The 14,649-nt window shown below is 41.2% G+C and overlaps 1 protein-coding gene across 1 annotated transcript in view; it reads left to right on the top strand.

Annotated features, from left to right (window-relative positions):
* PLEKHG1 (pleckstrin homology domain containing, family G (with RhoGef domain) member 1) overlaps positions 1–14,649 on the top strand; it is a 46,136-nt gene that overhangs the window by 3,345 nt on the left and 28,142 nt on the right. The window contains exon 2 of the mRNA XM_010131163.1: positions 14,210–14,310. Within this exon, the coding sequence (XP_010129465.1) occupies positions 14,210–14,310 (101 nt within the window). The remainder of the gene's footprint in view (positions 1–14,209; positions 14,311–14,649) is intronic.

Raw genomic sequence — 14,649 nt, 5'->3', positions numbered from 1 at the left:
GGGAGATTGCTGGGCTTTGGGGGGGGGATGGGGAGTTAGTTTTTTTGGTTGGGGGTGGTTTTTTTTTTTTTTTTTTTTTAGACATCCACACTCTTTTCCATCAACCAGATCATTAATATCTTAAACAGGGAGGGACAGTGTTAACCCTGGGATGTGCTGCTAGTTACTGGCCTCTAACTCCATTTTGTGCCTTTGATCACCACCCTCAGGGCCTGACCATTCAGCCAGTTTTCAGTTAACTTCAGCGTCTGCTTATCCAACCTGTATTTCAGCTTGTCTATGAGGATCTTACTGGAGACAGTGTCAGTGCTTTCTGAAGTCAAGGTAGACAATATCCACTACTCCCCACTTGTCTACCAAGCCAGTCAGGCTGTCAGGGTGGTCAACTTCCCCTTGATGAATCCGTGCTTTTCTCTATTACCTTTTTGTCCTTCACATGCCTGGAACTGGTTTGACAACATTAGTTGTACACAAATGTAAAGAACGTGCACAGCTGTACACAAGTGACCCATTAACACGGATGGTGTGGAATTGCATGAAGGATCCTGGTCTATTCATCTTATCCAAAGTTAGCTCATTCAGAGTTAGCCTAGCATAGTATCTTGGGCAGCGTCCTTTCAGCCTCTGTTATCCTTAGAACATGTAGAGTTATCATTCTTGACAAAAAGGACTATGAAGTGAGCGTGGAAGAATAGAATTTCACCCTTTTCAGTGCATTTATTGACCTAATGCTGTTAGATTATTAAGAAGAAATAAATCAAAATAAAAAGGCATCAATTCTACTGGCTTTTGAGTATTGGGGTGGTATTTGCTCCTAAAAGTGCCAAAATGCTAGACAGAGGTAGAAATTGGCTTAATAGGGCATGGCGAATGTGACCTTTAACTGATACTGCAGACCTGCTGAAGTTCTCCAGCTTTCTTTTAAATTGCTGATGATATGTATTTCATGGCCGTAGGGTGAATGAGAGGAAGCCATACAGGCAGCATTTGGCTCCCTTTGCCCCAGGATATGCTTTAAAAACAACTGCTTTCCTAGCCAGTAGAGCCATTTTGACTGTGACCTGAAAGAACAGTTGAATTATGATTGTTTTGAGGCATGCTGCTGGGATTCTTGCACAGGCAAGCATTGTAACACAGACAGAGCAACATTTCCATTGTTTGGTATGTTTTATCAGATGATCTGTTTAGTTAAAATTTTGAATAAGTACAGCTTGAAGCGTGTTTTGGGCAAGTTTGTGATGAGAAATTGGATACCTTTGCTTCCTGCTTGTGTCATACTGACAGGTGAACTGGCCAGGGTGGAACCTGCAGATCTTCTCTTCAGGACCCAGCCTGACTTTTTCAAGTAGTAATTTAGTTAAAATAGGAATAAATTTAAATTACTGAAGTAAACTTTTTTTTGTTTCCCTGAGTAAGATGCTGTCTCTGAGTTTATAATAAAAATGTAGTTTGCTCTTGCAGTTCATAGGTGTCAGAAGCCCTTATTCTTGATCTGTACAAATGCTTGTAACTGTAGAAAAAGTCGTCCACGTTTGTATTTTACCTTTGCAAAATGAAGTAGTGCAAATGCTCTGTTACAGGGTATGCATCTGCCAAGTTACATTAAATACACTCTTATTGTCCCTAATAAGGGTTTTTCACCCAGTGTGCAAGAAGCCTTGACGTGGAGTCAAGGTATTTGTCTTTATTTCTGTTCTGCAGAATTGAGTGCCAGGCGTCTTACAACAGCCAGCACACCTATCATTGCAGGGCACACGCTATTTGTAATAGCACGAGACACTTGATTGGTTACTCGTATTTTCCTACCCACCCTACCACATGCATGTGTGTGCTATCTAATGATTAAAACATTTTGGGAAGGTTTGGGGACATTCCCTAGTTAGCATGTTCAATTATGCCTTCAAAGTGTGTGTTTTGGCATTGTAACTGCCCAAGGTTACTTTAGGATACAGTCTTGGTTTGTCTTTGGTCCAGAAGTTATGTGTTTTGTTATGTCTAAGTCATAAACAACAAAAGAATGTATAAGTCACGTTGTTTTGTTTTATATCCTATTCAGGGTTAGGTAATTTCTGTGATAACTCAACCATGTTTCAACCAAAACTTCCTGATAAACTTTTAGCCTTGTTCTTTCATCATCGCTCTAGTAGTGATATCAGCCCACCTAGCTCTACTGCATGAACTCAGCCATTTGATATCAGTAAAATAATATCATTAAAAAGTCATCGGCATCATTGGCATCTGTACAGTAACTAAAAGGGAGTGAAGCATACGTTCATTGTCAGTGCATTTCACAAATATTTGCTGCAAACAGAGACTGAGCTTCAGGAATGTTAAATTCCATCTGAAATATGGGAGACATCCTTTATGTGAATGATGAATTCCTCTACTCTTTTTCACTCCAAACATGATTTTTTTTTTTTTTAAAACCATCCCTACTGGAGTAGATGAAGTCTCTCTCCTATCTCCTCTCCAGGTATTTTCTCACCTGGCCTTTTTTAAAGTCTCCTCTTTCAAGCCTTTTTACCTAGACAGTCCTATTCTCCTCTGCATAGTCTTCTGCCTACAGTCTCCCCGCCCATCTGTCCTGAGTCTTTTCTCAGTAAATCCCATCCTCATCCCCTGTCAGTCCATATTGCCTCTTATCATTTATCACTTTTTAGGTTTTCTCTTTTCCATGTTCATAGTGTCTGCTGACTCCAGATCTCTCTCCATAGTTCTCTTGGTGGATCTGAAGACACTCTTTTTAAATAACTTGACGCAGGCTTTTTGCCAAGTCTGTTGTAGTTCTCTCTTCATACCTCAGTTTTTCTTCAGTCATGCTTTTCTTCTGACAACATTTGCATCACCATTCCTAATTTTTCTGCCCTCCTAAGTTCTGCTGACATGAATTCTCTGTGTTCTGGTGTTCATCAAGCTTGTTTCCGTTTTCTCTTTCCAATCTTTCTGTAGGACACCTTTGTGTCTCCTCTGCCCTGTTAACTGCACAGCACACTTCTCCGCATTACATAAGGTTTGCAGAGAGTCACTGAGACAGGTACAATCTTCTCCCTGCTCTTGCTTCAGAGGAGTAGATCTGAACCAAATGAGACTGGCAACATCCAAGAATGGCAATTATGGGTTAAGACCTTGTGAAGCCTGAGCTGATGAAACATTCAAATGACCATTGCTAAAAGTTCCTTTTGGAGATATGTGAATTTGAATGGTTTCTTCACCTTTATTCCTCTCCACCCATCCTCCCCCCAAAATGGTCAAATGTGTATTGGACAGCAAAATGCATAATCTTGGAAACAAAGTCTCTATTATGCTTTAGTCTGCTACTGCTCCTTGTTGAGATGTGAGGGTATGGTTCATGTCCCTGCTAGTCAGCCTGGGGGTACTTCTCAGGGGAAAGGTCACCAAAATTTTTCAACATGAGCAAAGAAAGAAAAGGGTGTTCTTTCTCAAAGAGGCCTGGGGGAATGCCTTTACTGAAATCTAAACCAAGTCAGCAAGAAGGCAGATTTCTGTCATGGAAAGCTTCGTCCAAGATGAGCAAACCTGCTGACATTATACCCCCTGTGGGTGTCAGGGGAGAAGCCTTGTAAGGGGAAATACTGGACGTTTGCAGTAGATATGTGTCGTGGCACCAGTGATTAAGGGAAGCCCTTCTGAAAGGAAGTCAATATCAGAGTTTTATTTTTCCCAGTTTCCTGCCTCACAGTGCTGTGATTAGAGGATGTCTCTTTCTACATTTTAGGCAATTAGTTAAAAAGACACCTGTGAAGGCTGTATGTCACTTCTTGCAGGCCATTAGTAGAAGTACAGCTGCTTATGCACGTGGTTTTTTGGATAGCATAACACTCAGAGAAAGTTAATTCCTCTTAGGTTCAGAAGTTGAGAATCCCAGTATAGCTAAGGCATCCTAGAATGTTTGTTCCCACATTATATTTAATTTCCGTTTGCAACCTCTTTTTCTATGGCTGATAGCCTACATGCCTGAGGAAGGTACCTTCAGATTGCTGGCATAAGTTGTGTGTGAAGATATTACTGTGGAAGAGTACCTGTGTTTTGCAGTGCAAAATTCTGACACCCACCGAAAAGAAATGGTTTGTTTGGCAGAACTGCCCTTGATGAGCTTTTTGTTGATGAGAAATTTCACAGGGTTGCTTCACTGTAAAGCTTATTGAGTGTTACTGAAAAGATAACTGTGATGTGAGAGGATGTACCAGTCCCTCCTGAATTTTATGGCACTGCTATAATCATCAGACTGTAATGATGGCAATTCTTCTGAGGTTTTTCATCACTTTTATTTCACTCAGTATAGGGAGCAGTGATGTTTGATCTCACATTAGTACTTTCTTCAGTGCATTAAGGCTAGAAGTTAGTGTACTGTATCAGTGGCTGTAAAGCTATAGAGCAATACCTCAGCTTCATGTATAGGCACGGTGGGTTCACAAGTCTAGTCTGTCTGACAAAGGTTGCTGACTAACTTCATGTATTTGTCTTAAATCTTCAGCACAAAAGAGAGAAAATGCATGTGATGAATGCATGATTTTTTGGCAGTTTACTTTTAATTTCCTTGTGAGCAGAGTGGTGATTTAGAAACAGGCTCTTCTCTCTGGGGCCAGATGCAGAGCATGTCCCATACAGAGAGAAAAGAGGTTTAGTTTAAATTTAAACAGTGATATTCAGTGTGAGATTCTTTCTTCTTTGAAATTTGTCTTCCTATGACGTTAAAAAGGAAGTTAAAAGCGAGTTAGCACACATGCTGTTCTTCTGACTAGGGACTGATCCTTATGCATTTAAAAAATTTGGATGAGCTATTTAAATTACCTGCAAAACTCATATTATGATCATGACAGTGGTATGATTAACTGTGATTAGTATTTGGTGTACTTTTAAGCTGAAGAACTTTCTCACTGCTTGTTTTTTCATCCACGAGGGATGAGCTGTGCAAATTCTGATCGTCTTCCTCAGGGAAAGCGTGGCTTAAAAGTAAGAAAAGTTTTCTCCAGTAATATTAATATATGATAGCTGGAATGAAATAGTGCTTGAGGATCTAAGTCCGTATCTAAGAGGCCTTCTTGAAGTCCGTGAAGTTTAAACAGAGATTCAGGAGTATAAACTGGAGCAGAAAAATGCTCCACTTAAAAAATCTGTAATAAATTTGGAAGCTTCGGTGTTGGAGATTATCAGTTGTTTTGTTTTGGGAGTTGCTGTTTAAAATCCAGGACCACAGTGGAGAGTGTTAAGAGGTGAAGTATTTAGGAATGTTACCAAACAGGTGTAAACAGCTGTTCTGGCTACCCCTAAAGAAATACCCAAAGTTAATCAGACCTCTTTCTTCTGATGCAGTAGAGTATTGAGTTCTCCCTCTGGACTTGCTTCCTGGGTATGAGCGATATTAAACATCCTAACGTGATGGAAGTATACACAACCTGTTGTTCTTCTTTGAGTATTACATAGTATTAGAGGAGGTTGTTTCTGAAACTCCAAGATCTTGAACAAAAATATTTTACCAGCTATGTATACTTTCAGCTTCTCATAATTTCTACCCTGTAATGACACGAAAGCAAAAAAAGAAACAAACCCCAAACCTTGTTTTCCTGGGCACAAGAGAAGGGTTCCAAGCTTTGGAAAAAGGTGTTTTCTATCTGTACAGTAGGCATATATTGTGTTGTGAACAACCAGAAGTGAGCCAACTACTGTGGTAAGGAAACTGCTTATGTTGTGGCATGAGCGGGAGCTGTTTGTAAACTAGGCTCACAGAAATATGCAAAGCCAGAGTTAAATATAGTGATGTGTGTTTTCTCCTATCTGCATCATCACTACTTCGGTCTTACTTCTGCTGGTAACATTCACAGATTTCTGTCCGCACGTTCCCAAGTATTTCAAAGACACTGAATAACATGTCATGGCTGCCTTGGGCTTCCTCCACCTGTACTTTGCATCCAGTTCTTACCTTACAGCTAGATTGCAGGAACTTGTTGGGACAGGAACTGCCTTTGTCGGGTGATTGTGGAGCTTCACCGTATGGCTGGGGCTGTATGCATTAAGACAGCACAAGTATATAGCCGTGACTTTGTGTTTGTTTTAAGGTCAGCTGTGTGTTTGGACAGCACAAAAGAGTGAGTTATACTGCAGTAATAAATGAGCTATCTATAAGCGCACAGCGAGCCTTTGTCAAGCTCTGGGTGGGAGAGAGGCAGCAGGGATGGCTGCTGCTCTTCCAGTGAGCCACGGAATTGCCAAAACGCCTGGCTGACACTGCTCTTGTCCTCCCTTTTCTTGCAACAGTGCGTAAATCATTCAGCCCTACTGTTTGCAACCTCCTACCTGCTTCCTAACTGCGGATGAATACAGATAAAAGGGTGAAAGTTAATCTTCTGTTCAGGAAAGCTTTGTTCTTATGGGAGAGGGAAGGCCAGGGGCAGATGTAGTTAAATACAGTGTGCCATTTAAGAGAGCTGGTGGTGGGCAGGGGGTGCCGGGAGCGAAACTTTACTCCTGTGACTGTACTGAGGCTGGAGCATGAGATGTTAGTGAGATGTATAGAGCTCTCTTGGAATTCAGAAAGTAATAAAAGAGAGATCTGTTCACCTCTGCCCTCCGGCTTGCTGCTGCTGACTGGTAGCAGATGAGAAGCCCTGGGAAAGCAGCAAGTGTATAGAGGGTGGACAACAAAACTGGTCTGAGAGCTGAGAGGCAGGAGAGAGGAAGGGCAGTTTATACTGTGAAATTTTCAGCAAATATTTAAATGTTTTAATAAGATTTGATTGGGATTTCTGTAAAGGAATCTCAAAATTTGAAAGTGATATCTTAAAGCCAAATGAATTTCTGTTTCCAGCCAGACCATAGTTTATGGAATTTTGTTTTTTATGGCTGTTTCCATTTTAGTCTGTGGAAATATTCCACTGCTTTTAAATTTGTTATATCATTGTTATTAAATTACTTGTCAGTGAACAGTGTTTTTCTAGTAATCCATGACCTTTAAACCTGAAGGCTTAACAAACCACTTAGTCTTTCTCTCTTTTCCGCTCTCACCACTCCCATGGGTTAAGGTGTGGAGGTGGCTCCTCTTTGTTATGGGTTCATGAGAAGACCATTTTGCAAATAAGACACTTGTTAAAAGTTTTCACCTGTGAACGACCCACTACTATAAGCTTCCATTTCATGCTGTTCATATATTAATAATAAAAGCCATCTGTAGGTCTCTGGGAATCATGTGGTTACTCAGGTTAAGATAAATGTGTGCTCAGGATGTGTACAGATTTTCTCTATTATGCTGTGTTTGCATTTTCATTCTTTAGAAAACAGACTCTTTCAGTTTCCCTTCTTGTGTTTTAAAAGAAACATTTCTCTTCTGGAATGTCTCATTTAACTTGTAAGCATATCAAGGTCTCCTTTGAAAGATGTTAACATTCATTTGCCTTACATATTGGGGAAAGTTTATTTAACAGGGCAAGGGTCTACAGCACAAGATTCGGGTTCCTTTCCTGGGTGATTCACACATTCAAAGTCTAAATACTCCTTAATAATTCTCTGTTCTTTCTTTGAGTATGGTTCAATAAGGTTATAATCCGACCAACTAAGCTGTGCTGTGACATTACTTTATAGATGTCCTCATGAACTGAGATATTAATTTTTTTATTTAGAATTGTTAAACATTTTCAGCTAGTGCTTCTTTAAAAAGCTCCAGGTTATTGAATGATGATGATTGACACCAGTGATGTCAAGCCTCGGTGGCAGGCTTAGATTTAGAAATCTTTAGAGTACTTCATCTGCCTAGCAAACTCAAACTATTTGACATCCTAATTACTGATTAATGTTTTCATTTGGTCCTCATTACTGTATTTCCTGTTAGCTTTAGGAAGTTAGTTAAATGGGAAGCCTCACATAGCTCTGTAATGAAATGTCGGTGAACTCCTGATAGCATTTGTTATTGTCCTATGATCTCCATCTGCTCTCTGAACTTGCCTCTTATTGCTCCTCTGAGCAGTGATTCTGAGTCCTAGCTTCTGGGAAAAATTCTTGTGGCTGTGATTTAGCAGTGGGAGTTGGCTGATATCTGAAGATGGGCATTGGATGTGGTATTAATCAGTGGGTTACAACTTGTGTGAGTTAGTGTGCTGAAGTGTCTAAGTGGAGTTACATGTGAGTTTCTGTCCCCAGTCATTTACCCATATCATCTTTACTGATGATGGACAATTTAGGGGAGTTTTCTGTGTGCAACCCATGAATCCCAGTTTCAGCTTATGAATGCTTTCAGTGCCTCTCAAATTACAGTTTAATTTAATTGACAGCCTGCCTTCCATAGTGTCTTTTTAAGATGAGAGATCTTAGCTTGAAATTCCTGCAGCTGAAGAGGGAAGTATTACTGAACTTCTGCTATGTTTCATTAGAGCAAAAATTCACTTCAGCAAAGAAGGGAAAAATCCATGAAGGCAGTCTATCCAAGTGGGCTGGCAGTTCAGCACTAGATCAGCTGGTGGCAGGCTTTGATCCCCCAGAGAGCTTCGTAGACACAGTATTTCTGCTTAAATGGCTCTTGGGACAAAGATGACACAAGAAAAAAGCAGGCACTGGGCAAAAAGAAAGGACATAAAACCCTGGCCAGGTGGAGTAGGCATTGTATGACCTGTACTTCCTTCCACCCAAGTCCTAGGAGGGAGCTGTGAGACAGAGCTGGAAGATGACATGGGCATCTTCTGACACTGGGGCAGGGATGAGAGGGTGTGCAGAACTTTCTTTAGAGCTTCAGGCTCTAAAGCAGAGAGGAGGAGCACGCAGCTGCAGAAACCTATGCTGCTACCTCCCAGCCATGTGTAGTGGTGAGACTGTTGTCCTAACCCAGGGACCCTGTGGTCAAACTTGGTGCAACAGCCTATGCGGTGTCGGGAGACCTCTCACTGAGTTTTCTGGGGCAAAAGCTTCAGTTCAGTTCCCGGGACTAGCTGTGTTCTGACAGTTTGAAGCCCTGTGACAAGATCGCCTGTTAGGTTGTTGACATTGACGTGCTTTAGACATTTCTTTGTATGCAACCCCACCTGTGCTCACGTCTGCATGGGCACAACTGTTCAAAGGCAGCCTAAACCAAAGAAAGCGTGTGTTTTTGAGGTGCAAGGCATAGTGTTAGGCCTCAGGAATCCCACACTGCTAATTCTGGCTGACACATACTCCCCCTGTGGCTTTCCATGCATGTGGATGAAGCCAAGGGAACCTATGGCGGTCACTGTTTCCAGTCCTTAGTGTCTGTAAATGGGGCAGTGTTTTAACATCTATAATATAGGTGAGGAAGTCACCTTGATTGTTGAAAACCTGTCGCTTGGGAATAGCTAGATGAAGAAAATTCTTTTTCTTCCCCTTCTGTAGGTAAAATTTAAGTTAATACTGTTAACTTTATCTTAACTTATTTGCAGATCCCTAACTGTGGAAAGTGTAGGGAGAAGTCTGTCATGATCACTTTCCTCTGCAATGTTAAACTGTGGAAAGAAAATTTGAACGTGCTTCTCTATTTTTAGTCTTTCTTCATACCATGTTCTCAGGCGTGCTCTCACCATCAGTCTTTGCCCTTTCTACATGCAGTCAGTGAAGTATCGTCTTACGGTATCATGCCTGCTTTATTGCTGTTATCCACGGGCTGTGTGTGAGCTGACTGCACGTGTGATCGGGTAGTTCTCAGGAAGCTGGTCGTCAGCACATGTGCGTGCGGTATGGCTTCCTCCACCATCTCCATCCAGGGCCTGGGGAGAGGACTGATGCCAGTGAGGTGTCCTCCTGCAAGTTCAGAGACCCTGCTCATCTGCACGGACATCATAAAGGAATCAGTCACAAACCACATCTAGTAACAGATCCTATAGAGCATACGGATTACTTCAGCTGTTCCCATTTGGAGGTTCATTGGCTCTCATTGGAGGAGGTTCTTCTCCTTTGATGGCAGGATCAGTGCTCTGCAAGTGCTTAGGTAGGTGCTCCAGAGCCCACCTGCAAGGCCCGATATAAGTGCTTAGCTCTTGAGCCAAAGAGCATGTTCCTGAACTCCAGAGACATAGAGCATCTTTGCTGCCTCCTGCAGCCTGTGTTTAGGTGTTGGAAAGCAAAGTTTCCTGATGGGTAGAATCCTTTTTTTTTTTTCTCTTTTTAATTGATTAAATTTTCAGTGTCTTATGTGTCTGCCTCTGGGTGACAGTGTACCTATGCAACAATGCTGCTCTTTCAGTAATTTTGCATGTCTTTGGTGGTATCCATATATGCACAGTCCTGCCTTATAAAGGGATTACTGAGAACGTCTATAGTATATATATTTCTTGCTTGCAGGACAAAAATTGATTCTTGTTCTGGAAGAATCAAGGCTGTGTGGCTTTTAACCATTTTTTTTTTTTAGCATTACTATGTTAGTTACCTTTACCATTACTCATTTTAATGTGTAATTTTAATATTCGTACATTAATGGCTGACGTTATTTATTATTGTTCAGCTTGTAGTCTGTTTTTAAAGATAAATGTGTGTCTGTTTTCAAAGGGAATCCTGGGTGGCTAGATGAAAATGTCCCACTAATTTGTGTTTAGTTTCTAAAGTTTGGTCATGGAAGAAATGAGTTTAATTAACATGTGAAGATATTTTTGCTAGTTTTGTCCTTTTCTTGACAGTTTTCTGTCATTTCCAATTCATATAATTATTTCTTTTTTAACCTCTGAGGTTAATCTTGTCATTATTTTGCTCCTCTAGAGATCTTTCTTGTGTGATTATGGAGGAAGAGACAATAGTCAGAATCCGTAGCTTCTGACAGACATTTCTTCTGATGGATTCAGCATGATGAAAGACTAATATGGAGAATGTCAAACACAGCAAGGAAGGCAGGGCAGTCTGGCAAGACTCTTCTAGTTTTTTGGAGCTACAGGAAATAGGTCAGAAAAATTGCGCAATACCATTAGAGCAAACCTTGCTCCATAAATCAGTCTAAGGACACTGACATTTGTGTGGTGGGTTTTTTTTTCTCCTATAAAGTAAGCTAAATGTTTTTGCCATAACTGTGGAGAAGCAATAAAAGGCTGGTGAAGGCAAAGGTTATAAACAAATCATTCGGTGCCGACAGAGGGTCCATAGATGCTGACAAGAAACAAATAAAGTGAATAAGGCCAGTACTCTGTTCTGATAAATTTCATTGATTTCTGCACTGTGTCATTAGAGTTGCTGCCTGCCCTGTTATCTTGCAGCTCTGAACCTTTCATTATGGCTTCAGATGATAACAGCTGTTGATACGCTGCAGGAGGTTGCAGTGGCTACATGGGGTAAAGTACCATTTGCTAAGAATAATTAGGAAAAAACCCCATGGCTGGGTAGCTTTGATCTGCCTGTGGTGTTGTCCTTGCAGAGGCCATTATATGCCAGTACTGCATATGTTTCCTGGATGAGTTCATGAAGCCTTTATGAGAGCACACACGCTCTATAAAGTGGTATAACCAGAAGGGTCCAACTTGCTGAGTCAGTGCAAAGGGTGTGCTGCTGCGCTGTGCCTGGACTCAAGCAGACCACTGTGACAAGACCATCCAGTGTCCACCTCTTTCACATAAACACAGATATCTGAAGCTTTTTGCAGCTGTGACTACTGTCAGTGCCACATTGGACAGTTCGTGTCTAGCTCAGGTATACGCTCCAACAGCAGCATAAACATGTCTGTAACTGTTAGACTTGCACAAGCCTCAAGTCAGCAATATTAATAAAAACAGAAAGCTAAAACATCAAAGCAGTCCCCAAATCCTGTGTGATTTCTTAACAGTATGAGGTGAGATACAAAGTACCTCTGAATCCCAAGTGTTTTAAGCACTTAATAGTGTCCCTTTACTCTAGGTAAGCCCAAATCCATCCCTTCGTTTCTGGTTTGTTTCTGATCTGACGCTGGCAGGGGAAGGGGGCCCGAAGCACAGTCTTAAGGAACTTTTAGCAAAAGAGATCACAAGCTGTGGGTGTGTGGTATAACCTGATACTGAATATGCTGTGGGAATGCTGGAGAACTGCCAAAGCACCTGCAGGCTGCTGCTTGGCAGGGGAATTAGAAAGTACTTAGTTCCCTTTTTCTTACTAAGTTCCCTCTTTCTCTAATACATGGAGGAAAACCGGGGTGAAAGGACAGAAGGAGCACAAACCAGGTCATGCTTGTAATGCTGGCGATGCTACTAGAAATAACTGTGGGCTGTTTGTTATTTTGAAGAAACCCAAGCCCCAACTCTGCTGAGATGAATGAATTTGAAAGGAACTCCTCTTTATTCGATAAATACACTGTATGGAGTTGCCTGTTGTAAGATTTCCATTCCTCTCCAACCCACCTCATCATACCAGCTCAGGGGGCTACAGTGTTCCTGCAATTATTTTCAGAGATCACAATTCCACTCTTCTTCCACAGTTCCATTTCTGTTCTTTGCTTTTATATGCAGATTTGTATTAGTGGGCAGAAAAGGTTATTTATTCACTGCCATCACTGGAGTAGCCCTGAAACTATTATCTACTTCTGCTTTTGACCTAGCAGATTGCTTGCTGCAGTCCTGAATCTTTTACTCTTCTGCAGCTTCTGAGCAGAAGTAAAAAGCTAAGGATAAGTTCAGGGAGTCCCAGGGATGCAGTTCCAATGACTTACTGCATAAATATATTTCAAGGACAGGCTTGGGCTATGAGGCTTATGTCAGCTAGGACAGAAAGTAGACTACAGGTCAGATGCCGTTACGGAAGAGTTGAGATGGCTCACCAGGGACCTGCCTGCTTGCCTGCCCACTGTCATTTGTTGCTTTTCTTAAAGACATTGCCTTGTGATAGGCTTGCTTGCTTTCCCTTGGCAAAACATACTGAGTTTTGGGGGTGATGAGAGAGTGTGGATTACTGAGTATTAGGGTAGGGGGAGGGAACAGGAAAAGCCTACTGGTACCTAAACCTGAATCTTGGTTACACCCATGACTGCTGACATTATTTCAGTTAGAATAAAGGATATGAGGGCAGAGGCTTGAGAGCCGCAATTTTTAACCTTCCTTAGGGAAGGCATCTAAAATCCAAAAGTCAGGTCTATGGTTGATCTGAACCCTTTGTCCTCATGGAATTTACACGGGGAATAAATCTTGGCCAATGCATGTGTTCTATAATACTTTCTTCATTATGAGTTATATCTTAGAAGTTTTCACGGTCTTGTGGATGTGTTGCAGGGCTCCTTCCTTGCAGCACTGTGGAATGCTTTGTTGCTTTTGGGAGGTTGCCACACCACGGTGTCCAGCCCCAGGCTAAGGGATTTTATTTCCTTTTATTTCAAATTGTTTCAGCTGCTTTTACTTTATTTCCATCCTCCAACAGAATTTCTTCATGAATGTGGCAGCATGTTGGGTTTCTTGCTTTATGAGTTGTAGCTAGTTAAATAACCTGGGATTTGTTTGCTGGATTTGTTTGCTGGATTTGTTTGCTCTATCTGAGAAATTTTAATGCTGTAGCAGCAGCTGAATGAAAGGTGGCGTTTCAGGAGCTGAGCTCTTATCAGAGTGAGGGAAGAGATGGGAAAGGTGTTCTCCCAGAACACTGCTGATCTGAGCTTTTCCTAGCTGTCTTGTTCCTACTCAGTTGAAGTCCCTGGATGCAATGCTATCACTCTTGTAAATGCAAAAGGAAATCTTTGCTAGAGCATATAGAGTAACTGTACGTATGGTTAAATTGCATGTGTATATGTATATACATTGAGATCTGTCTTATACAAATTCTGCATTGTTTTCTTAACTATGACTTTTTTAAAAAAAAATTTTGTAGTAGTTGTTTTTCTGAGCCTATGTTGCTTTTATGCCGTCTGCTCTTTGCTACACAGGTTCTCTCTTACTGAGACTTCATGAAGTGTCCTTCTTCATCACTTATTTTTAATTTTTTTTGTCTTTGAGCCAGTTAAATGATCAATTAAACTGTCATTGTAAATGAAATCTGAATACACTAGTGTATCAGTAGAAAGGGAAATGTTTGCTCTCCTGTCTAAGTGCTATAATTTAGCATTCAGTCTTTTGTTATTTTCTTGGTTTCACCGAACAGGTAAGTACTGTTACCTTTCATAATAGAGTGACTGTTCACAGAGGGGCTACTGAAGGCTTTACTGTGATAATAAGGAGAAACTGATACAAAGAGACTCATCTTGCACAATAAAACATAGCTCCATTTACTGCTCTAGAAAAGGAGGACATGTCTGAAGGCTTCCTTCTCATTTATCCTGTAGGATTACCTCGACTGTATCACTGACCAGACCAAGCTCTCCCTGGGGACAGAAGAGCGATCGGCCCTGTTTGGAAACATACGGGATATCTACCATTTCAACAGGTAAACGCGTATTTAACTAAATTAAAACAGTTCAATAGCCTGCGCTAATGGGTGGGGGGGAACAAACCAAGCAAATACTTTTTTATGACTTTGACACAGCAAGATGTGTAAATTGAGAAATGGTCTATTTTTGATTCTCTGCAGGGTTGCTTTACTGATCAGATCTTTTTAGCTGTTTATTTTATGGATCAAATGTGGTCTCCATTGACTTTTTTTGTGGTTTTGTGCTGGGTATGTCCATGAATTTAGGCCTACTGGCACTCTGCCCTGACTGAGCCTTATGCAAGACCGTGTAAGTGAAATCCTTGCCTTACTAAAGAGACAGCGTTTTATTCCTGC

The sequence above is a fragment of the Buceros rhinoceros genome, unplaced genomic scaffold, assembly GCF_000710305.1.
Source record: "Buceros rhinoceros silvestris isolate BGI_N320 unplaced genomic scaffold, ASM71030v1 scaffold19352, whole genome shotgun sequence".
Taxonomy (NCBI): Eukaryota; Metazoa; Chordata; class Aves; order Bucerotiformes; family Bucerotidae; genus Buceros; species Buceros rhinoceros.
The sequence above is the reverse complement of the archived record's forward strand: the minus strand, read 5'-3'. Positions and strand labels throughout refer to the sequence as shown.